Below are 23,347 nucleotides of genomic sequence, written 5' to 3' on the forward strand. Positions count from 1 at the left end.
CTTATCAAATTGAGAAGGGTTTTCTAGAAATTTTAGTGAATTAGACCTAGGGAACAGGAATCCTCATGCACAGCTAGTGGAAATGAAAATTCAAACAACCTTTCTGGAGGGTATTTTGTCTTTAAAATGTACAAACCTTTTGACCCACATTTCTGAGTGTAGGAATTTAAACCAACAGGTAATTTTCTGTCAGTGGTGTGCTGGTGAAAACTTAACAACAGGCTCTCTGGTGGGGAAGTTGACTTGTGTGTGGTATTCACCAACTTCTGTGGTGCAGATATTCCTATCATGATTGATTCAAACCACCAATATGTGACTGACCTCAAGAAGAGCTGTGAGATAGCACCATGTCATACAAATTTCCACCACACAGATAACTACAAATGAAAATAATCACCACAACAGAAATAACAGTCAAATATAGTAAGTTATTAGGAAGTTATAAAGTTTGAGTGAATCTTTATTAAAATATTTGATCGCAGGTTCGTATGGTTTAGGTCTTCCTAATGGCTGTATTTGGCAGCTGGCTCAAGTTCCTGAAATGACAGTTCTCATGAGCCTGTAGCCTCTGACTCCAGCATATCACTGCCATATCTGTCACCCCTGCTTTGATGCTGCAGGACTTGTGGCCTCAAAACCCTTATACCCTTCCCCTGTCTTTACATAGAGTCTACCCTAGTCAACTTGCAAAGTGGGTGAAAGTGGTTATAGGCCGCTTGGGCCCTTCCCTTTCTGGGACAGCTTCTTCCTCATCAGTGACCCCACCCTCACCCCAACTGGTGTCTCTTCCTGCAGCCTATCTTTTTTATCCATTTACGATATTGAAGGGTCTCTCCTGCTCGGTCTGAGGAAAGGACCAGAAATTTATAATTTATGCCTTGGAGTGAATAAGTTCAACTCTTCTAGCAGGTGGGACTTTTAAATAAGGCCTTATTTATAATTCTGGAATCACACTGACCAAGGTTTGAATCATCGTTTTCTTATGAACTAGCTTGTGATCTTGGGTCCACTCATAAACCTCTCTAAGCTTTATTTCTTCATCTTTGCAGTGGGGGAAAATACTAGATTTTCTAATACTAAATATTAGAAATCATAGATTTCTTGTGAAAATTACATGTGCTAATATATTCAGGGAAATCAGATAGGAGTCTGGCACCTAGTAACTGCTCAGTAAACAGCAGATATTTATTTAGTATTTTATTTCTACTATTTTCTGTTGAAATGATACGGAGTACCAGTTGCCAGTCTAGAGAGGCAGTTCACTCTGAACTTGACTTTCCTTCCCTGCCTAGCAGTTGTTCCTTCCTGTCTAAAAGCAACAGGGACTTTTGCTCTGGTGCCATAACTCATCAGAAGTAGCCTAGCAGCAACACAATCTCAAGGTCATTTTCCTGAAGGCATTGATGTGATTGACTAAAGATGGTGAAGATCATGTGAATGGAGGTTATTTTTAAGTAATAAAACCAGAGGAACGTTAAGGAATTACAGAATTCCATTTTATAGACATATATATTTTTATTTTTTCTCTCTCCTCCTGCTTCTCCTTCACCCTCTCTACCACCACCAGCTCCTCCTTCTCCTCCTCTTTTTCTCTTCCTCATTTAGTCTTAGACATCTTTATTTCCTGACTCTCAAAAAACACTCATTGTTTCAGGCTCCTGAGTTGCTCTTACTTCTGAGATTCTCTGAAAACTCTTCACACTTATAGCTTTCTGGGTCACCTGTCTTCTTCTTCCCCCCCTTTTTTTTAAAAAAATAAAGACACATGAGTCTTCTTAGAGGCATTACTTTCAACATCCAGTGAGATATAAGTTACAAATAATGAACTCCATTAAAATTAGCTATATCACTTTGTGTAGTCCTTTATATTTTCCTAGTGCCAGTCTCCTTGCCTGCAAAGTAGAAGTCATAAATCTTGCCCTGCTCTTGATCTGGAGCTATGGTGGGGATCTAGTAAGATTTTTTAATTTTTTTTTTTTTAGTAGTAGATGGGCACAATACCTTTATTATTATTTATTTATTTTTATGTGGTGCTGAGGAACGAACCCATTGCTTCACATGGGCTAGGCAGGTGCTCATCCACTGAGCTATAGCCTCAGCCCATCTAGTGAGACTTTGTGTGTGAAAGTGCACTGCAGGTGATAATGCACCAGGCTTACACACGGTGGCATTGACTTGTTTTTCTGAAAATGCATCTGTGCCTCTGAGGTCACTGAACCTTCTCTTCCTTCTCCATGGATCCAGGGGTGGTGTGGAGGTTTAAGCTGTTTGTTCCCTACCGTAACGGTTGGGGGCACTGACTTTGAACTCACTTCTGGGATGTACTACCATTATGACATTTACCAGCCCTGTGTAGGCAAATTACAGAATCTTTCTCATCCTCCAGTTTCCTTGTTTGCAAAATGTGCATAATGATGTCTTTCTTGGAGGACTGCCAGAGGAACTAAATGAATCAGACATTCAAGGTGGTTAACAAAGGGCAGGCATCTGGACCGTGCTTCTCATTGACTGCTGCTACTAAATTCCCCTTCAAAAGGCACCTGTGCTTCCATCCTATTGACCCCCTCTGGTGGCCTGGCAAGTAGTATGGTCCCACTGGTGTCCGCCATTGCCTTCACAAGGATCATGTGTCTTATATGACCATGAAGTTGGGTCTTAGAAAGGTGGAATGTGGCAAGTGTTGGTGATGACACCCTCTCAGCACATTCTCCCATCTGGACCTCGACCTTCTCTTTCTAGGAATCTAGCTTGCTGTCAGATTGCTGCCACTTAATTTGGCCAAGGCCTGAAGAGCAGAAGGGCCCCCATTAATATCTGGATGCCACCTTTCCCGTTCCTCTCTACCTGCCTGCCTCCTCGCCCCATCATTATTATCCCATCTGTTCTTCAATTTAATTTTAGTTCATAGGGGATAAAATTTCTGCTTATCTTAAAGGTCTGACTTTGGATCTTTCAGGGTTGCATGTATCTACCAGGAAGTACCATCAAAGAGATTGCCTCAAACCCAGAAGAAGCCGGGAAGTTTGTCTTTGAAGTCATTCCAGGTAGGTGCCAAATGGTTAGACAGAGGTGTTTTATATTCCCATTTGACTTCTGGATCCTAGAAGTCAAGATTTTATTCAGTGAGTCCTTCACCAACTAACCAGTCAACCTGTTAATAACATAGAGGATCCTCATGTAGTTCATAAGCCTATCCAAGTTGGATAGCATCAAGGGCCTGAGTAATGCCCTAAGTGGGTGATCATTCAGCTCAATTCTATAAGCACATTGTGAGTGTAATTGGAGCTAGATACTGTCCCAAGCCCTGCAGCCCTCATATGGACAGTGGATTATCCTGTAACCACTAAAAGTAGCTCAGCCTAGAAGGTGAATGGAACATTAAAATTAACAGTTGAAATATAAATGAACCATATTAAATGGCCCTTTAGGTGGGTTAAAAATGATGGGAAGTCAGCAGTCTCATGCAACTCAAGAGGACCTAATGAGAAATGACAACTTGCTGCACACTTAACACTTAGCACATGCTAGGTGTTGCATGTCACTTGTTGTACACTTGATCTGTATGATGGAGGATCCTCTTCCCAAGCAAGAGTTACCACCTTGAAAGCATTGGAAGCAAGGGCCGTTTGGCTCAGACTCCTGAATCTGCCCCACTGAGGCTGCTTTTCCTTGTCTCTTGCCCCTCTGCCAGCCCTAGTCCTTTGAGTCGTCAAGACTGCCCACTTGGCTGTGCTGTGTTGCTGCTATGGCAGGGGAGCTTACAAGTTCCCAGAATGCCCTTTTCCTTAATCCCACTTGCACAAGGCAGCTGTGTGCATAGAACAGGACATTGATGGAGAAGGAGGCATAGCAGAAAGGGTAGAAGTGCCCAGTCTAGAACCAGCCTGCCCAGGTCCAGATCCTGATGCTGCCACTTATAATTTGTGTAACAAGCCTCTGTCTCTGTTTCTTTATCCATAAATGGGGACAGTGATCATGAGGATGAGGGTAAAGTAGAGAAATCCATATGAAACACTTGGTACAGGGTCTGGTATATAGTAGTGTCGTGTAAGTGCAGAGACATTTTGAGGATAAGTAGAGAGAATTATATAATACAGAGAAAAATCCTAACATCAGCTATGATTAGAGAAAATAAAGGAAAAAAGTCTAGGGTGGTTCCCTCATGGGCACACCCTTGCTTTTTGATCTGAAGGTCTAGCTTTCTTTCTTCCTCCTTTGGTTTGAAGGTCTAGCTTTCTTTCTTCCTTTCTTTCTCCCTTTCTGGGAAAATCCCATCCTTTCCTCTTAAAACCTCTTTTCTTAAAATCCCTCTCCCAGTGCAATTTGTGGGACACAATCATCCATGGGAACACCTTTCCCAAAGCCTGAGCTTTCAACTCAGAAAACTCTATTGAGAGCTTCCCCTGAAAAATTCACTGTGGGCTTTGCACCAAAGTCCAGTTCCCTAGAAGATTGCTCTGTGGGGCAGGAGGAAGGTCTGTCCTCTCTTGGTCATTCATGCTCACAGCAGTTTCCTAGACTGCTGGGGGAATTCTTGGATAGATTCATATTCATTCTCTCCCCGCAACACACACTTCATAACAACAAATAATTCTAAAGCAGTAGTAAGGTAGGGAACCATTTTTCTATAGCCACCACTGTCCCTAAGTCTCCACCCAACCTAAAGTGAGATTGCTCTTCATGCTGTGAATTTTCAGATTTTTCTCTTTAATGCAGAGAATTTTCAGTTCCTCTTTTTATGCTCCTTTTGTATATGACAATTCTTGGGGGCCAATGCTGGCATAAGAAATGGGCTTTGTAATCAGGACCATCTCTCTGGGATCAGCAGTTTCAGTCGTACAAGGTTCAGATAGAAGCCTTTAATTGTTGTTAGGCTATTATTTTTAAAATGTGAGGCAGGCAACAATTTAGATCTTGCCGTGAGTTTGGCAGTAACCATCTGGGCATCTTTGGATCTTTGGGCTTCAATTTTATTATTTATAAAACAGAAATAATACAACTCCTCATTTTATTTCAAAGGGACATTTTGGTACCTAGGGTATCTTTTAGTTCTTCCCCAAGCACGTTTTACTTTTCATTTTACTTTTGGAAACATCCAGATCGTAGGATTTTTTCCGAATGGCCAAGGCTTTCACAAACTGACCCTTCAGGTCAGAAAAACTGATGATCTGATGACAAGATGTCCCAAAGGGAGAAAATATGAGAGACTTGTGACATTTCGCTAGCTCCAGGAGACCAGAACCAAGGCGAATTTGAAAATCTTTTGTTGCCTATAGGAAAATACAGGTTTGGACAAAACATAGCAATAGAATAGGCTCTCTCTGAGGGACATGGCCTGACACTGTGAGAATAACAGGTTAAGGTTTACAAGGCTATTTTGAAAGATGACAGTATCCTATAATTGAAAAGTATTACTATTACTTTCTTATCCCTTCTAAAGCCTTTTTTTTTTTTTAGCCAACTAAAGAAAATTCCAGTTTTGTAGATTCCTGCTTATAAGGTGTCTCATGGAATATGTTAAAATTCTAGTCCCAGATCTGTACTAACTATATGGTCTACAACCTAAGTCTCATAGGTTTACTAGGTTAATACCCATCCTTTCCCTCTCTTACCCTTCTCTCCTGATTTTCCTTTTTCTGTCATTTTCCCCCATTCTTTCCTTTGGTCTCCCTCTGTACCACCTTTGCCTCCTTATCGTTTCACCCTTTTGAGAATACCAAACTCAAGAATACTACATATGTCTGTATCTTAGGTTTAAATTGAAAATGGTAAAGAAAGTCCTAACAAATTCACATGTTCATTAACTAAATATTGAGAACTTACCATTTGCAAAGTTTTATACAATCAAGAGAACAGTGATCTGAACAGAAAGTAGTGATTTTGCTAAAAGACACACTTATATTCATTGTAACTCCCACCTAAGGTTACTGTCTCCTTCCAATTTCCCACAATTGTGCTCCGAGCTAGCTAGCTTAGGGAAGTACCCATGATTGACATAATGACCTGAAGACTCCAGACTTGTGGGGTTGATCCTGTCTCTAATGCTGAACTTGTATGGTGAACTTCCTCTTTATTTTAGGAGGATTGGCATCTGTCTTCTGTGAAAGCAGCTCTAGGCCGAAACCATCCCAATTGCAAACCATGGTGTTTAATTATTTTTCTGTAGAATTAGAATTTCTGCAAAAAGCATAAGAGTGCATGGAGATCCAGTCGCACTGGGATCTTGGAGAATGCCTTATGTTATTTGACTGGTAGTGTTTGCTGAGTCAAGGAATCTGTGCAGGTTCCGCTTCCTTTCCTTCTTTTACTTATAGTTCCTCCCCCACCACTCTAAGACCTTCATGTGTTCTACTTTTCCCTCCAGCCCCATGGGACCAGAATCGCATGGGACAGGACTCCTATGTCCTCATGGCCAGCTCCCAAGCAGAGATGGAGGAGTGGGTTAAATTCCTCAGGAGAGTTGCTGGCACACCTTCTGGAGGTAAGGGACCAGGCTCTCCTGGGCAAGTATCTGTGGCATCTCAGGCATGAAGAGGAAGTAGCTCCCAATGTGATCCCTCCTTGAAACAGTGGTTCAAGGGAGACAACCAGAGAACAATGCTGAGACCGTGGTCATGGCCAAGTCCTCTGCTGAATATGAAAGAAAAGAGGGTTGAGAGCATTTAGCTTTTCTCTTGGGTCAACTCCAGATCAACTGTAGGGATGGCAAGTCCTTTGCATTGATCATCAAATGGGTGTGATGCCCTAAAGCATCTCCAGAGAGGAGACTCTCTGGGCCAAAGCACTCCCATCTGTGAAATGAGTAGGTTGGTCCAGCTGACCCAGGGTTCCTCGCAGCACTAACCCACAGGGAACCTATGGATCTTCCCAGTTATGGGACTTATGGGACCCAAGAGGGCTGATAGCAAGAGCTGTAACAAGCTGATCGGCACAAGAAAATAAAGCTGCTGTCCGAAATAGGAGCAGTCAGATTGGAGGTCTTGCAGGTACATGGTGAATTCTGTATTCAACACTTCTCGGGGTTACATGATTCAAGTGTTTGAGCTCTCTGGGAATTTTATTGATATTTCCACACCAGAGAAGTATATCTTGACTGCAAAATAGCCAACAACAGCAGCAACATCAAAAGTGATGGCAGAAGGCTTCTAAAATCAACAAGCACATGAATCTAGTGTGTTTTCTCTTTTCTATAAAAATGTGAGAGAATTGATATGGATGAGCTCACAAGACACAATTTTCTCAAGCTTTTTAGGGATACTCGTATTTGTGTCAACTTCAGGACCACTTTAGAAATATATAATTATTTATTGACTAATTTCTTCTTATTTCAGAAATCATTTATGGACACTTTCAGGGTTTAAATAGTAAATCTGGTTAAATAGTAAATCTGTTAGATTACCCAACAGATTATTCCAAAAGTTTTAAGAACACCATGATAATTTTATGGAAATTTGAAAAAAAAAAAAAACCCTTAAACCATGAGAGGTACTTTTAGGTTTGTTTTACATGTATACAAACATTTTTCAGAATGATAAACATAGGATATATGCAATTTGGTATCTTTTATTTAATAACTTAAAAATTTCGCCATGCGCCTATCATTTTTTGTTCCCTAATTAAACTTTATTTAAAGGAGTATTAAAATTCTATGACAGATTTTTGGTCAAGTTGTTTCCATTAAGAAGTAAAAGTAGAGACTGGGTGTACCATACCTTGTAATCCCAGGAGTTCAGGAGGCTGAGGCAGGAGGACTGCGAGTTCAAAACTAGCCTCGACCACTTAGCAAGGTGCTAAGCAACTCAGTGAGACCTGTCTCTAAATAAAATACAAAAAAAAAAAAAAAAAAAAAAAAGGACTGGGGATGTGGCTAAGTGGTTAAGTGCCCTGAGTTGAATGTTGAATACCTGGAACCAAAAAAAAAAAAATTAAAAGTACTGATTTAAAAACTAATAACTTAAAAACACACACTCTCTCTCTCTCTCTCTCACACACACACACACACACACACACAATGGCCCCAGAACATTCTCCTTTTCCTTCTGAAGTCTTTATGATGCATTGTCGTCATTAGCCAGTCTTTAACTCTGAGACTTAAATGGCTGATTGAGACAAACAATTCTGAGATGGTTCTCCCACTATATATTAAATATATTTTCATATTTATTAAACAAATATTTAATGTTAGGAGTGGCATTCATTTAGCTACCTGAGCTTTCTGGGAAGATGTAGTGGCCTTGCCAGCTCCAATAGCCTCTGTCCATGCTTTGATGTCATCCACAGCAGCTGTCAGTCTCGTGTCACAAAGCAGCAAAAGAACCCAGAGTAGGATAGTGAGAGAAGCTGGACACGCATGGCCTGCCTGGAACCATATCAATGATAGAAGCATCACCAGATTTCAAGAATTTAGGGCCATCTTCTGTCTTCTTTCCAGAATGGCAATTAATCTTTTCTTTCAGCTCTGCACAGTTGTTGGCAATGTTAGCTGTGACAGTGCTATCCAGGAGCAAGGCTGGCACTGAGTTGGCCTGGATGATTCAGGATGATCACCCAAACAGTGAAGCCAACTGCTTCCCCTGTTGGGTCACTTTTGCTGTCACCAGCAGTGTTGCCATCACAAACATCATTTTTTTTTGGGGGGGGGGAGTGTTCAGAACTGGGTATTGAACCCAGGGATGTTTAACCACTAACCCCAGCCCTTTTTTGTACATTATTAAGAGACAGGGTTTCACTGAGTTGCTTAGAGCCTCACTAAGTTGCTGAGGCTGGCTTTGTACTCATGATTCTCCTGCCTCAGTCTCCTGAGCTGCTGGAATTACAGGCTGGGGCCACTGTGCCCAGCTCTACAAACATTTTGGACAGACACATTCTTGACATTGAAGTCTGTTTTGTCCCCAGCTTCACTCAAAGCTTCATGGTGCATTTCAACAGACTTTACCTCAGATGTGACATTGCCTGAAGCAAAAGTGACCTCCATGTCAGGTTTGGGAACAGCAGTCTCCACTCAGCCCACGGGGACTGCACCTATCTCACCAATGTTGTAGACGTCCTGGAGGGGCAGACATAAAGGCTCATGAGTTGGACATGTTGATGGCAGGATGCAATCCAAACTTGGGCAGAGTGGTTCCACTGGCAGTGTCAACTTTGTGGGTGGCCTTCCATGCCTTGGACCAAGGCATATCAACACTTAGCTCCAGCATGTTGTCACCATTCCAACCAGAAATTGGCCCAAATGCTACTGTGTTGGTGTTGTAGCCAGATTTCTTAGTATGGGTGCTGACTTCCTTAATAATTTTTTCATCTCTCTTCTGGATGTGGATGGCTCAGTGGGATCCATCTTGTTAACACCAAAAATTGTTTGTTCATACCCAGTGTGTAAGCCAGAAGGGCATGCTCAGGGTTCTTCTCATTCTCAGAGATGTCAACTTCAAATTCACCAACACCAACAGCAATAATCAGGATAGCACAGTCAGCCTGAGATGTGTCTGTAGTTGGGTTTCTGTTAAAGTCTCTGTGTCCTGGGGCATCGAGATAGTCGTGTAACACTTGCTGGTCTCAGATTTCCAGGGGACATGTCAAGGGTGATACAACACTCATGCTCAGCTCTCAGTGTATCCAAGATCCAGGCATATCCAAAGGAGCCTCTCCCATCTCAACAGCCTCCTTTACAAAATTTCCAATGGTTCTTTTGGTAGATCCCACCATATTTGTAGACCAGATGGCCGGTAGTGGTGGACTTTGCTGGAATCTACATATTCGATGACAGCAATGTTAATATGAATCTTTTCCTTTCCCATTTGGCTCTGATTTAGTGGTGGTTTTCACGACATGTTCCTGTGGCAAACCTGTTGTGAAAAAGGATCTTAATTGATGCATTTCAGGATTATTTGGAAAGAAATCATATATGATGACATTAAACAACACAGAGAGAGGACTTACCAGGCAGATAGAGGAGCTACTCATAGAAACCGAAAGCAGAAACTGTGAGGGGGCCTGACAAGAGCCAGGGGTGAGGGATGGAATGTGGAAGTGAGCTTTATCCTGTCGGTTTCTCTGGCAACATGCAGTTTCTCCTGCTTTTCTCTGCAAATCTGCCTGTTTTCATCTAGTGGGCATGGACATGCATCTGCTTGTCCCAAGTACTGCCATGCCAACCCAGCATTCCTCTGCTTCTCCCACAAGCACAGTTTCATCCTAAACAGTCCCATTATAAACTGAGAAAAAAACTGCCTATTTCAGCTAAGGTCCCGAGTTCATTTGTGGTTCCAAGACCTGGGGTGGCAGGCAGCTCTGGCTTGGACCCACCAGCAAGGGCTTTGAGAAAAAAAAAAAAAAATGTGACCTGAATGGGACAGCTAAACTCAAGAGTGCCTGCCCAGCCATCTGTATCCTGTAGCAGAAAGAGTTACATAGTTTTGTTAACCATTTCCCAGGCCCTAAACACTTTTTTTTAAAAACTGTGCTAAGGGAGAAGACAAGGATTTTTATGTATTAAAGCTTGATTATATGCTGTTTCAGCCTGCATAATCTTAGCTGTGTGTGACCTTCCTTCTTGCCTTAGATTATATTATTTCAAGCCCTGTTGACATTTTCCGCTTTCCCCAGTATAGGGCTTATCGGGCTGCCTATATTGACCAGGACAGCCAATGTTGCCTAAATATGTACTTGCTCTGAGTCAAAATGCTGTCAATGTACTTTCACCAGGATCTATGCCTTTTGCGATGCTTGACTGAGCCTTGCCATGGTGACCTGCTGTACTTTGTCCGAGTACACAGGGGACTTCTTTCCCCGCCCCCCACCCCAGAGCCGCCACCCTGAGAAGCAAATCAAGCATAAGTCCTGTAGGTGGTGGAAAGTCCAGGGGAACGGAAGTCAGAGTACATCACTACTTACTAATTCAGAGATCAATGTTGGTTCTGATGTGGCATCTCGGGTATTTTTAAAGTCATCCAGTGAACCAAATCAAGATCCCAGCCTAAGAAGGCATTTTAAGACAGCAAAGTCCCATCTAAGGCCACTGGGCAAATCAGATACTTGTTCTTTCTATTCCTAAGTCAGGGAACTTCAGTTCTAAGGGAATAAATGGCCTGTCCAAGGGGTGGGGCAAGAGGTAGGGCCAAGGTTTCTTTGCACAGTACCACTTGTAAAGCACACCTAGGTCCACGCACACCTAGGTCCACAGGACATGTCCCCCAAGCTTTGTGAAGTCACTGAGATGTTTTGCTGTCACCTCTTTCTAGTCCTTCGTGCAACTGTGTGGCTTTTCCCACTAGGGAGCTACCCACTACCCACTACCTTCACTACTACCACCCCCTGGAGAAGGAATCCTTTCTTGTCCAAATTCCAGCCATAGCCTCCAAACATTTCCACACCCTCACCCCTGCCTCCCTGCAGTCTGTTGTCATTGAGCTGGGGTAAGCCTGTTGAACCTGTCACATCAAGGTTCTGTTCTGTTCAACACTGGCCGATAGCTTCTTTCTTACTCAGAGTAAGAGTTAAAAGCCTTATACTGACTCATGGGGTACCTGGTTACCTCTCTGTTCTTGTTTTCCAGAATGATCTTCCATACCATTTCTGTCCAGCTACACCTGTCTCTTCTCACACTCGAGGCATGCTCCTGCCTCAGGACCCTCTGCCTGGCATCCTCTTGTCCTGGGTGGCTACATGGCTTGCTTCTTTACCTTCATCAGGTCCTTGCTCAAAGATCACCTCAGGAGGCCTTCTCCTGACTGTTCTATTTAACCCTTAACCCTTTCTTCCCTTCCTCCAACCCTCCCTATCACTCTGTTCTTCATTTTTCTCTTTAGCATGTACTCCTTTCTGACAAGCTAAATATTGTACTCATTTTCCTTTGTTCATAGTTAGTTTCTTTTGCAGGAATTGTTTTTCTCTATATTGGTCAGTAGGTGTATCCCAGAGTCTTAACAGTGTCTGACATAGCAAGTGCTCAATAAATAGTTATTAAATGAAATGAAATGAAAGGCTACCTCTTCCCATAGTGTCACTTTCTACTCTCCCAGGCTGTCCTCTCTGTTGAATGATGATCAGCTCTTCTGACCCCCTCCCTCTAGAATTTTCTCCCTCTAAGCATGCCATGGATGAGTCTGGATGAATCTCTCTACGGTTCAAAGACTCCTTTAGAAAATCTGATAAAAGCTATGGAAACTTCTGGAATGATAACTAGACACAACCATTTTTTCTCTCAACAGCAAAATATTTTACAGACAACTGTTAGCCCATCTGTACACCCCAGGTAGTGAATCTTAATATTAAATTAGAAAAGTCACTCTGGTGATAATCCTACAGAGCTGACACCTCTTCCTGCCCCCAATTCGCTTTTGGCTCCTTTCTCCCTTGACTGGAGAAATGGCCACGAAGTCTCCATGGCTCTCCAAATCTTTCTCCTAGCCTCTCCTGCCTGGGAGCTGGCTCTGGAGCTTCCTTGAACCTTGGAGAATGGCACCTCGCTTTTCAGCCTTCTCTGTAGGCAAGCTTGTCATAACCCTCTTGCTGGAAAGTTTAGACCAACTCTTCTCCCAGGAAATTCTGATTGCAATTCCAAGTTTCCCTAATATAAGTAGGAGAAAGGGAATAGTCAATCACATCCCAACTTCTGTCAACGTGTCCCAGTCTGGCTCTGCCTGTTTTTCCCAAACTACCCCTTCTATGCTTTCTCTGGATCCCTACATTGAAACCTGGTTTCTGTTGCCAGTTTTTATTAATGCAGGCTGCTTTTACGGCTTCCTCTTGACATTAGCCATCTCAAGTTTAGTTCAGGTCACTTCTGGGCACGGAAGTAGTGCATTAAGATGTTCATAGTTCTGTTCTGCTCCAATTGTGGGCATTGGGGCAGGTCCTGTGTTCTCAGCACCTTTGTGATTTTGCCAGTACAAGGCATATAATATAGTATGTAAACATCAGATTGTTCTCTGGCTTAAGTACCTTTTCTTTCTCTAATTCTTTTAGGTTCTCTGCATCCTTAAGAACAGGATTTCACAATCTACCACAGTTTAGCCTGTGGCATAAGCTGCCTCTGTGATTCACCATTCTTCCATGTGATCTAGTCCTTTCTCTCTAGCTGAAGTGAATATTAAAAGAAATGATTTATACTTGTTTCACCTAATTCCCTTGTCTCACCTTCATCCAGCTCCTAACTTAAGTTAGATACTTGTTTATTTATTTATTCAACAACTATTTCTTGAGCGCATGCATCATGTCAACCATGGTGCCTGCCCCAGGGGTTCAACAGTAACAAAGGAAGAGAGGAGAGAGGAAAAAAAAGACAAAATCCCTTCTCTCAAGGAGCTTTCAATCTACTAGTAGGCCCAAAAGTCAGTCAAAAGAGTGAAGGGAAAAATACAAAATTACACCTGGAAAAAATACATGGTAGTATGTGAAAAAAAAATATGAGTATTTGTCAAGAAGGTAAAGAAAGGCATCCCTAAGCTGGTGATGAGACTAGCCAGGCAGAGAAGGGGGACAAGGAATGGCATCTCAGTCAGAGGGAGTGGCATGTGCAGAAGTCCTGTGACAGGAGAACAGGCTCTGAAGGTCAGGGAAGGTGGTAACAGCAGAGATGGTTTGGTCAAGGATGTTGATCTTCATCCTAGGACCAACAGGTAGCCATTGGGAGGTTTCAAGTAAGATACTTGTTTATTTATTTATTCAACAACTATTTCTTGAGCGCATTTCTTGAGACAGTCAGATTATATTTAAAAGATCATTCTAGTTGCTTTGTCAAGAATGGCTTGAGGGTTGGGGATTTAGCTCAGTTGGTAGAGTGCTTGCTTTGCACAGGGCCCTGGGTTCAATCCCCAGCACAGAAAAAAAAAAAAAAAAAAGAAAGAAAGAAAAAAGAATGACTTGAACCAAAGGTCTCAGATCTGAATAAAGGCAGGAGACTAAATGTGAAAGTCAGGCTGTCATCTGGGCAAGAGAAGCATGGACAAGAGTGGTGGTCATGGAGATGGAGAGAGTGAAACAGGTTCACCCAACATTCTGGAAGAAATATTGTCAGGACGCGGGAGTGGATTTAACATGGAGGAAGAAGGTGGTGTCAAAGCTGAGTCCTCCATTCCTGAACTGTGACTGCTGGAGGGATGAGCATTAGGTTGGCACTGTGAGACTACCCCGGGGCCCTTCCTGGCAACCTTGCTCCTGCCTGTTCCTCTGTGTCACTGAGAGTCCACTTTTGGCCTCCTGGGTTTATCTGTTCGGTTGCTGTAATGTGAGTTTCATCTTCTCTGTGGGGGTGGGAGATCATGTTGGTCTACCCAACAGCCCACTTCCAAGAGCATTGTCTCTGAGCCACGTGCAACTCTGAAAGCATTTCCAGGGAAGGGTGGGCTGGCTTCATAAATGCTAAGTGAAATTCTGTGTTCCTGCCAGACACTTTGATATATGGAGCAATGCTGGTAAGCGTCTGGGCTTTTCTTCTTTTCTTTTTTTTTAATCCATCTCTGAGCTATCCCCTGAATGGCTGTTGACAATTAGCTACTAAGTAAAAGGAGGCACTTATTTTTATTGCAGCACCGACAGCTTTATGTTGACTCTTTAAAAGCCACAGGTCCTGTGTGTAAAGGTGAGTGAGGAGGGGAGTGGTGTGGGAATCAGGGCCAGGAGGGCCGGGGCAGGTGCAAACAGATCCCGTGGTTTCCGTATGGGACTCGGAGCCTGAGTAGTGTTTGCAAGCATGTGCTGATCTGGAAAGGAAAAGGGACGGTTCTTCCAACGCCGGGAGGAGAGGAGGCCTGGGGCTGGCTTGTCAGAGGCTCTGAGTCCTCGGTGCCGCCATGCCTCATATTCCCAGGATGCCGCGGTGGGAACTGGACTGTGGCTTTCCTGTCCTGGCGCTGCTCTTTTGTTGGGATTTCAAGAGGAAAACCCCTGGTCTCCGAAAGAAAGGTATTTCTTCCTCTTTTGTGATTCGATTCTTCTGCCAGAAGACACACTTTTTTCTCAGTTCCTTTTTGCTGTCTTGCCAGGGATGGGGGATGACGCTGGAACTGAGCTACTGGGACATGGGGACCAGTTCTGGGATGGCAGGTGGGGGTGAGGGAAAGACTGTCCTCAGGGTCTGGGGGTATGCAGGGGGTGGGGTATTTGAGTGATGGCAAAGAAAGAATGAGATTGGGAGGGAGGTGACAGCTGATCTTTCCATCTTTAGTTCCCCAAATCACCCCAGGGTCCTGGTGTTTTCTAACCCAACTTGGGACGGGGAGATGGAGCTGAGGATGGAGGATGTGCTGTGTACAGAGACTGGGCAGTTGTCCAGTCTGTGATAATGAGATGTCACCCGCCTGTGGTTGTTCAGGGTGGGGTGGGTGCCTTCTGTCCAAAGCCGTTAGGTCTGGAGGGCTGGAGAGGAACAAGGTAGACATAATGGAACGGAAGTGGGATGGCACGGGATGGCCAGAGGACTGTGGAATAAGCACCAAGAATCTCCATCCCTTAGTCCCTCCCCTTGAGACTTGATGGTATCTGAAATTTTATTCTATAGACTTTAAACAAAAGGAATTAAAGCAGTAAATATAGACCCACAGAGTAACTCTGACCTAAAGATAAATTCTTCATCCGAGTCTCAGTTTCTTCATCTGTAAAATAGAACACTTTGTGGGGCTCGGCGAGGACCAAACTAGATAGCACACATGAAAACATCTTAGGCAGTTCCCAGCACAAAATTAACTTAAAGTGGCCAATTATGAGGATCATGATATTACCTTTAGCAATTATAATAATTCTATCACGTAGAGCAATTATAATTAATGAAATGTTATAATGGTTAGGATGGAAATGCCTGTGTAATGGTGACTGGCTCAAAGTGGTGATGACTTCTGAGTAGGAGTTGATCAGACCCCATCCTGCTGCCAGAGGGTAGTCAGCATGGAGCACCAGTCCCCTGAAAGAGTGGGTCCAGTCTACTAGGGCATGACACAGAAGTGGCAGCCTGGGACTTGCCTCTTCTTGTCCTTGGCGTGGAGAATGGCCTTGGAGTAACTCCTGCCCCGGTGTCTTCTTCCTTCAATGGCCTCTTCCTGTTTTCTTCTTGGGCTTTTCTCTGTTTATCTGTTTTCCCACATTTAGGCTTTTTCACGTCCACTCAGAATCAAAGGGTAGAGATAAGGGTCTAGAGATCAGAAATCAGTACTATTCAGGCTTGGGTCTTTGGAGTTCCACTGAAGTTTTGGATTCCAAACTCCTCATGTGATCTGAGTTGAAGAAGGACAAAACCTGACCTAGACAAACTAAAAGTAACAAGAATGTTCTTTGTCTCATGGAAGAAGAGGCACTGTGGTCCTAATGTAGCCCACAGTGGTGAGTTCTGGCTGGAGGAAAGAGCTTCAACTCATTTCTAGGCTGGAGATGTAGAGTTTGGAGTCTTTAAATCTGTGTGATATTTAAAGCCATGAGATTATGAGGAAGCTCATGAAGATGGGGATGGGAAGCCCTGGAACACTCTGGCATTTAGGGGACAGTGAGAAAGGACCAATGATCTGGAGAGGCCGAGAGGGAACAGCCAATGAGATAAATGAGGAACTGAGAGACAGTGGTGTACCCAAGGCGACATGAGCAAGCGTCTTGAGGAGAGGGAGTGATTTGCTTTGTCATATGCTGCTAATAGCAGCCTGGACATTTGACTCCTGGGCTTAGAACTATAAAGGCTATTGATCTCCAGACAAGAGCAGTTTTGGAGAAATGCTGAATAGAGAAGGGGTGGAGGCCCAGAGGAATGGGAGGCAGCAGGTAGAAATAGCTCTTGGTGGTCTGGTCCATCACGTGCCAATTTCTGTGCCAGGAGATAAAAATAGATGGTGAGCCAGACAAGCTGTCTGCCTTTGAGGAGCCACAGTCCAGTGGAAGGGAAAGATGTTTAAATAAATCATCATAAAACTACAGGAGAGGCCATAAAAACAGAGGTGTGCATCGGGGGGCTCCATTAACCCAGAGGAAGGAGTGGCCAGATCCCTTTGAAGAAACATCGAAACTCAGAATGATTGGGTTTCCAGGTAGTGGATAGGAGGAATGGCATTAGCGCAAGAGTTTTTAAGCACAAAGATCACCTTTCATTCTTTCTATCATAATCTCCAGCCACCAAGGAGCCTGGCACGAGGACAGATGCTCAGTTGGCATTTGCTGAATGATTTTGTGAATTCTGGTAGAAGGGTTTTTCTTGAAACAGAGCTGCAAAAGAAACCCTTGTAGGCTGGACACAGTGGCACACTCCTATCATCTCAGCAATTTGGGAGGTTGAGGCAGAATGATAGTGAGTTCAAAGCCAGCCTCAGCAACTTAGTGAGGCCCTAAGCAATTCAGCCAAATCCTGTCTCTAAATAAAGTACAAAAAAAGGGCTGGGGATATGACTCAGTGGCTAAGGGCCCTGGGTTCAATCCTTGGTACCAAAAAAAAAAAAAAAAAATAGAAAAGAAAGAAAGGAAGAAAGCAACCATTGCAGGAATGATGTAGATGTCAGCATCAAAAATAGAAAGTTATTTGAAGCATATGTAGGATGGGATCTATATTGGGGGAAAGAAAGGTATTATGGATAATTCTAATTTTTGGAATTTTGTTCATCAGGCTATTTGGGTGCAGGTCGTAAGAGCTGGGTAGAAGATTATTCTTTCATAAATTGCCAAAGACCTAAGCTAACATAGGCTCTCTATATCAAAATAATACAATTTATATTATAAAGATTAAGTCCCAGAAGAGATGGAAGGGATGGAGCTGACAATTCAGGAAAGCATCACTCAGGAAGACAGAACCCTTCCTTCCCCTGAGAGGACAGGGACAGAAGTAGAGGAAGGAAAGAGAGGCAGGACTGGGGGTGAGGGAGTACACTCGTCTTCTCCATTTGGAGACATAGGGACAGAGGAGACAAGGTTACCTACTGACACAGAGGGGAGGGAAGGGGTAGTGAGCTCAAGGGGGTGACGATAATTTGGAACCAAGGTCTTAGAAAGATTGGAATTATAAATTTCCAGGAGATGGCAATGGCTTGTTCCTCATGGCTCCCAGGGGCCTGATGAAGATGTGGGGAAGGTAGTGGGAACCGGCATGGTGGGCATGTTGGAGGGAAAAGTAATGTTGGGAAGTGAATGTCCTCGTGAGAACAACTCAGAGTATGTGGAGGAGTGGAGGCCGGACACAGCAAGGCTGATGGTCTCCGCTGAGGAGAAAAGCCTGACTTCTCATCCTTATATTATGTTTGGGTTTCCCCCAGGTGAGTCCTGAAGACTCCTGGAACCCAAGTTTTAACTGCTCCAAAAAACATCTGCCTGGCCCCCTAAGGGCCGGCCACTCTCTGGACCTCACAAAAAACTCTTCAAAGGGAATTTCCCAAATACCATGTGGTCTGTTTTAAGTCAGATCATTTTCATCGTGTCCTTCTCATTTGGTGGAAATCTCTCTTCACCTCCTTTCACATACAAACAGAAACCTAATTCTGTTTATGGACATTCTCTGGTTGTCTCTCGCCATTTTTTGTGTGGTCCTGTCATTTCCATAACTGGATGTTATGTAAGCTGTAGAAAGCAAGAATCAGGTCCTACATGTCTGCAGAGATGCCTGCTAATGTTTCAACTAAAGAAATGCCAAAATACTTGCTTAAGGATAAGTTAATTCATTAAGTAATTCAGCAGAATTTGCATCTGCCTTGTGCCAGACATTATGCTAAATATTGGGGACAAAAAGAGACCCTCCCTCTGCTCCTGGCCTCAGGGGGCTTCTGATCTCCTGTAGCACATAGGCTCGGTGTAGGAAGAAATAGGACATTTGAGAAGGGAGGCAGATGCACAGAGTAGGCATGTAGACTGTCTATCCAGGGACTTGCCAGCAGAGACCAGCCCCATTTGAGAGGGGCCAGGGAAAACACACAGAATCCATCAGACAGGGAAGGGAGAGAACAAGCTGGGCAGCCAGAAGAGACTGTCCAAGGACACGGAGACTGGAGAGCACTGTGTTTTGGGAACATCAGGGTGAGGTGCCTTTGGGGCATGACAGTAAGTCACACCAAAAATGTTGGTGGGTGCCAGGCCAACCTGAGGAATGCCAGCCTTGGCTTTCACACTTGTACCACAGGACTATTTAATCTAACTAAGTCTCACTGAAATGCAGTGAGACAGACAGCAGCCCAGACGATCTGGTTGGGATTAGACCCAACATTCTCACCTTCCAGCACTTGGGACATGATGAGGGGTGGGGCTCAGAGGAGGTCCTAGGTTTGGAGGAGCAAACTGAAGACCACTTCTGTGGCAATTGGAGAACTAAATGATTATTCAAGCCCAGTAAAATGTTGTTGCTCGGGTAGAGCAGTGATTCAGGAAGGTAGGGAGCAGGAGGGTTTTGAAAATGGTAAAAAGAAGAAACTGTGGCAGTTTGGCTGCAGTGAAGGCCAGGAGGACATAGAAAATTTGAGAGAGCCTGGTGTAGCTCTTTATAGGTGGAATCTACCTTAATTAGACTCACGATAGAGCATTTCAGCCAGAGATAGAATCGTGAGGAGAACCTGGGATCTTTGCAAACCGGTGTCCTGGGGATTGAAGAGCCAGGGGAAGCAGAGTCCTGGTTGTAAAAGAAGTAGGACCAGGAAAGATAGAACTGAAGCCACGGCCTGTCTTCTGAACCCTCAGGACACTAGGGGCCTGGAGCTTGATGGCAGAATAGGTCGACAAGGATTGTGCTCATTTAGAAACTCATTTTGTTACCCATGGTGGGTGGGGGAATTCCAGATAGCCCAGTGCTTTTGGGGCTGGGGTGGCGCTGGTCCATGCTTGCTCTGCTGGAGGCAGTGCAATTGGAGAAAAGATTTTTTGGAAAGCAATTTGCATACCATCAGGTCATAAAAATGTTCAAACCACTTGACCCTGTAATGCTTCATGTGGGAGTGTGCCCTCTGGAAATAGTTCAAAAGAATGAAATGTCTGTTCACCTATCCAAGTGTTAATTAATTAAGTAATTAATTAGACATAATGCATGTGTGCTGCATACACCCCAGGAGGGTGGAGAATGTGTACACCGTGGCAATGTTTATAATAGTAGTTATTTTAAATGTCACAATGGTTTAGCACAGTATGAGACAACCCTGTGTGGCTATTATGCTTTCATGCTCTCTGCCTCAAGCAGAATTCAAAATGGGCTGCTTGCTGTCATGGTTTACTGCACGTTCCCAGGAGTTTATTGTCTGGGCTTGAATTCTGACGGTGCCGTGTCCTATATATGAGCTGGCAAGTTCACTAGCATGTCTAAGCTCAGCGTCTTTAACGTAAAACGGGTGCAAGATTAAATAATAAAAGGTGTACAAAATACTTGGTACCATCCTTAGCACACAAGTACTTGTTAACTCCAGCTGTTGTTTTAAATATATAAATATGTGGGTGAATAGAAAAAAAAATAACCTGACAGAGACTGCCCCAAATTTATAGCTTCAGGAAATATAATGAGTAATTTGTCTCCCGTGTTTTGGTTAGTATCTTTGCACTGAATTCTTTAAAGCCACAGGCCACACAGAAAAGTAAGCAAAGCACTTTGATCTGTCAGTTGATCTAGGAAAGGTCCGAATGATGGGCTTTGCTCTCTTTCCAGCGGTGTTTGGCCAGCGCTTGGATGAGACTGTGGCCTATGAACAGAAGTTCGGCCCCCACCTGGTGCCCATCCTGGTGGAGAAGTGTGCAGAGTTCATCCTCGAGCACGGTGTGAATGAAGAGGGCATCTTCCGCCTACCCGGTCAGGACAACCTGGTGAAGCAGCTGAGAGATGCTTTTGATGCCGGGGAGCGGCCCTCCTTTGACAGGTACGTGGTCCTCGCCTGCGGTTCTCTCTCTGCCCTCTCCTCTGCCTGGCCCTGTGAGAGGACCTCTCTATTCCAGTTGAGCCATGGGTCCTGCACAGACACTTCCAAGAACTGTGGCTTACAACAGAAAGAGCTTTTTGTTCTGTTCACAATTCAGAATTCGGGACCTGTAACACAGTCAAGAGAGTTTGCTGTTATTTATAGCAGAGATGATGTGAACTGGCACTAGAGCCTTTTGGATAAGTGACATCCAGGATACAGGGAACGGGACGTGCAGAGTAGGGCAGAAAGCTGAGAACTACTCTGAAGCCACCCTTTGGGAAGATAGGAGTTGAGCCTACAGACATGCATGCAGTATAGCAGGGAATGTACTGTATCAAATGATTTGTCTCTTTTATTGTTGTTTCACTTTAAACAATTTTTGTTTGTTTTTTACTATTTATGCTGTTTTTCTCATTTCTTTGTTTTCTTCATTCAATCTATGGGTGTTTTCTGTGTTGGGGGCTATGACAAGTAGTGGACAGTGTATAATGGAACAGGATTCTGGAAGCAGAACTTCAGAGAGGAGGTGGCACAGAATCCTGGAAAAGGCAATGAATTTCTGAACTAATGCAGTGAAAGGCAAGGGGTGGGGGCTGAGGGCTCAACATGACATCCCAGAACTGAGGGACTTTGGGAGATTGATGGATGTGTGTGGTGAAGGAGAGGCCCCAATCAAACCAGAGTCCCTAGGTTCTAATAAAGATAGCGGGATGAACTGCCACATAGGAGCATTTAGAGACTGCGGTCTTGCAGATTGTCAGCTGATTATCTTTCTGCCATTTTTCTTGGGAACCTCTCATTGTGTTTCAGCAATAGTACATTTCCCAACCTGACTGTGCCTAAAGGCATTTTTAGACAGTGACTAAGCAGGGTATTTTTTTTTTTTTTTTCAGAATCCCTGTGTTAAGGGAATGGTCCCGCCCCAGATTTCCTGAGGTCAGCCATGGAGTATAGACAGGGCTCCAGGCCAGCTTGTGTTCTCCTTTTGAGGTAGAAAGTTCGCAAGTTGCAAAAGGGGAAGTTCTCAGAAGATAGTGCCAATTATAGGCTACCAAGAGCAAAACCAAAAAGGAAAATATACTCACAAATCCAAGATGTAGCTTTACGATCAGGTACTCATGGTGTTCTTGTTTCTGTTGCCTCAAATGGCTCCCTTCTCCTGTCCCAATCCACCCATCCTCTCCTTGGTCCAGGAGTTGCACCCACCCAGTCTGATCTATAATCCCCAATCCTGAAACCAAGGAGATTCTCAGGTTGCCTGGACCTCTTACCACTTCAAAGCTTTTCAGTATACACCCAGAGTTTCCTTTGAGGAACAGCAGTTTTTATTAACCTGAAATAAACATTTCTTCACTAAAGAGCTTCAAAGACAATCATATTGTCACATAAGGTTTTGGTCAATGACAGACCACATATACAATAGTGTAAACCATACAGCCTAGGTTTACAACATAGGAACATCTAGGTTTGTGGAAGTACACGCTATGATGTTTATACAATGATTAAATTGCCTAATTACTCATTTCTTATAACACATTCTTGTTGTTAAGCAACACATGACTGTATATGGTAGGTGAAGATTTATTTTCCCTTACAGCTCTTGGAAGCTGTGGGTATGAAAAATTTTCTTAATGAGCCACATATTAAATATTTAGGATTTGTAGGCTAGATGGTCATTGCCACAAGCAGCACATGATGTTCTTACAGTAAGAAAGCAAAGACAATATATAAATGTGGCTGTGTTCTTCTAAAATTCAATTTATGGGTACTGGAATTTGAATTTTATATAATTTTCACATGTCATGAGATTTTTTTATTTTAATATTTTTTATTTTTTATTTTTAGTTATACATGACAGTAGAATGTATTTTGACATATCATACTCGTGGAGTATACTTCCTATTTTTGTGGTTGTATATGATGTGGAGTTACGCTGGTTGTGTATTCATATATGAACATAGTAAAGTTATGTCCGATTCATTCTGCTGTTTTTCCCCTTTTCATCCCCCCTCCCTTCACCCATTCCCCGCTCTCCATTCCATTAAACTTCCACTCCCTGTACCTCCCACCCCATTGTAAGTCAGTATCCACATGTCAGAGAGTACATTCAGCCTGTGGTTTTGGGGGATTGGTTTATTTCACTTAGCATAATAGCCTCCAGTTCTATCCATTTACCAGCAAATGCCATAATTTCATTTGCCTTTATGACAGAATAATATTCCCTTTTATATATGGACCAGATTTTCTTTATCCATTCATCTGTTGAAGGGCACCTAACTTGGTTCCATACCTTAGCTATTGTGAATTGAGCTGCTATTAACATTAATGTGGCCATGTCACTATAGTATGCTGATTTTAAGTCCTCTGGGTATATTTCGAGGAGTGAGATAAATGGGTCAATTGGTGGTTCCATTCCAAGTTTTTTGAGGACTCTCCATACTGCTTTCCAGAGCAGTTGTTCCAATTTGCAATCCCACCGGCAATATATGAGCATACCTTTTTCTCCACATCTTCACCAACAT

At 43.4% G+C, this 23,347-nt stretch overlaps 1 protein-coding gene and 1 pseudogene across 3 annotated transcripts in view; one reads left to right on the forward strand and one right to left on the reverse strand.

Annotated features, from left to right (window-relative positions):
- Arhgap25 (Rho GTPase activating protein 25) overlaps positions 1–23,347 on the forward strand; it is a 98,908-nt gene that overhangs the window by 46,651 nt on the left and 28,910 nt on the right. For all 3 annotated transcript variants that reach the window (XM_027934612.3, XM_027934613.3, XM_071601664.1), the window contains exons 3-5: positions 2,957–3,044; positions 6,365–6,481; positions 20,576–20,783. In XM_027934612.3, the coding sequence (XP_027790413.1) occupies positions 2,957–3,044; positions 6,365–6,481; positions 20,576–20,783 (413 nt within the window). The remainder of the gene's footprint in view (positions 1–2,956; positions 3,045–6,364; positions 6,482–20,575; positions 20,784–23,347) is intronic.
- LOC114092057 (elongation factor 1-alpha 1-like) lies at positions 8,195–9,794 on the reverse strand (annotated as a pseudogene).

Source organism: Marmota flaviventris, chromosome 14 (genome assembly GCF_047511675.1).
Source record: "Marmota flaviventris isolate mMarFla1 chromosome 14, mMarFla1.hap1, whole genome shotgun sequence".
Taxonomy (NCBI): domain Eukaryota; kingdom Metazoa; phylum Chordata; class Mammalia; order Rodentia; family Sciuridae; genus Marmota; species Marmota flaviventris.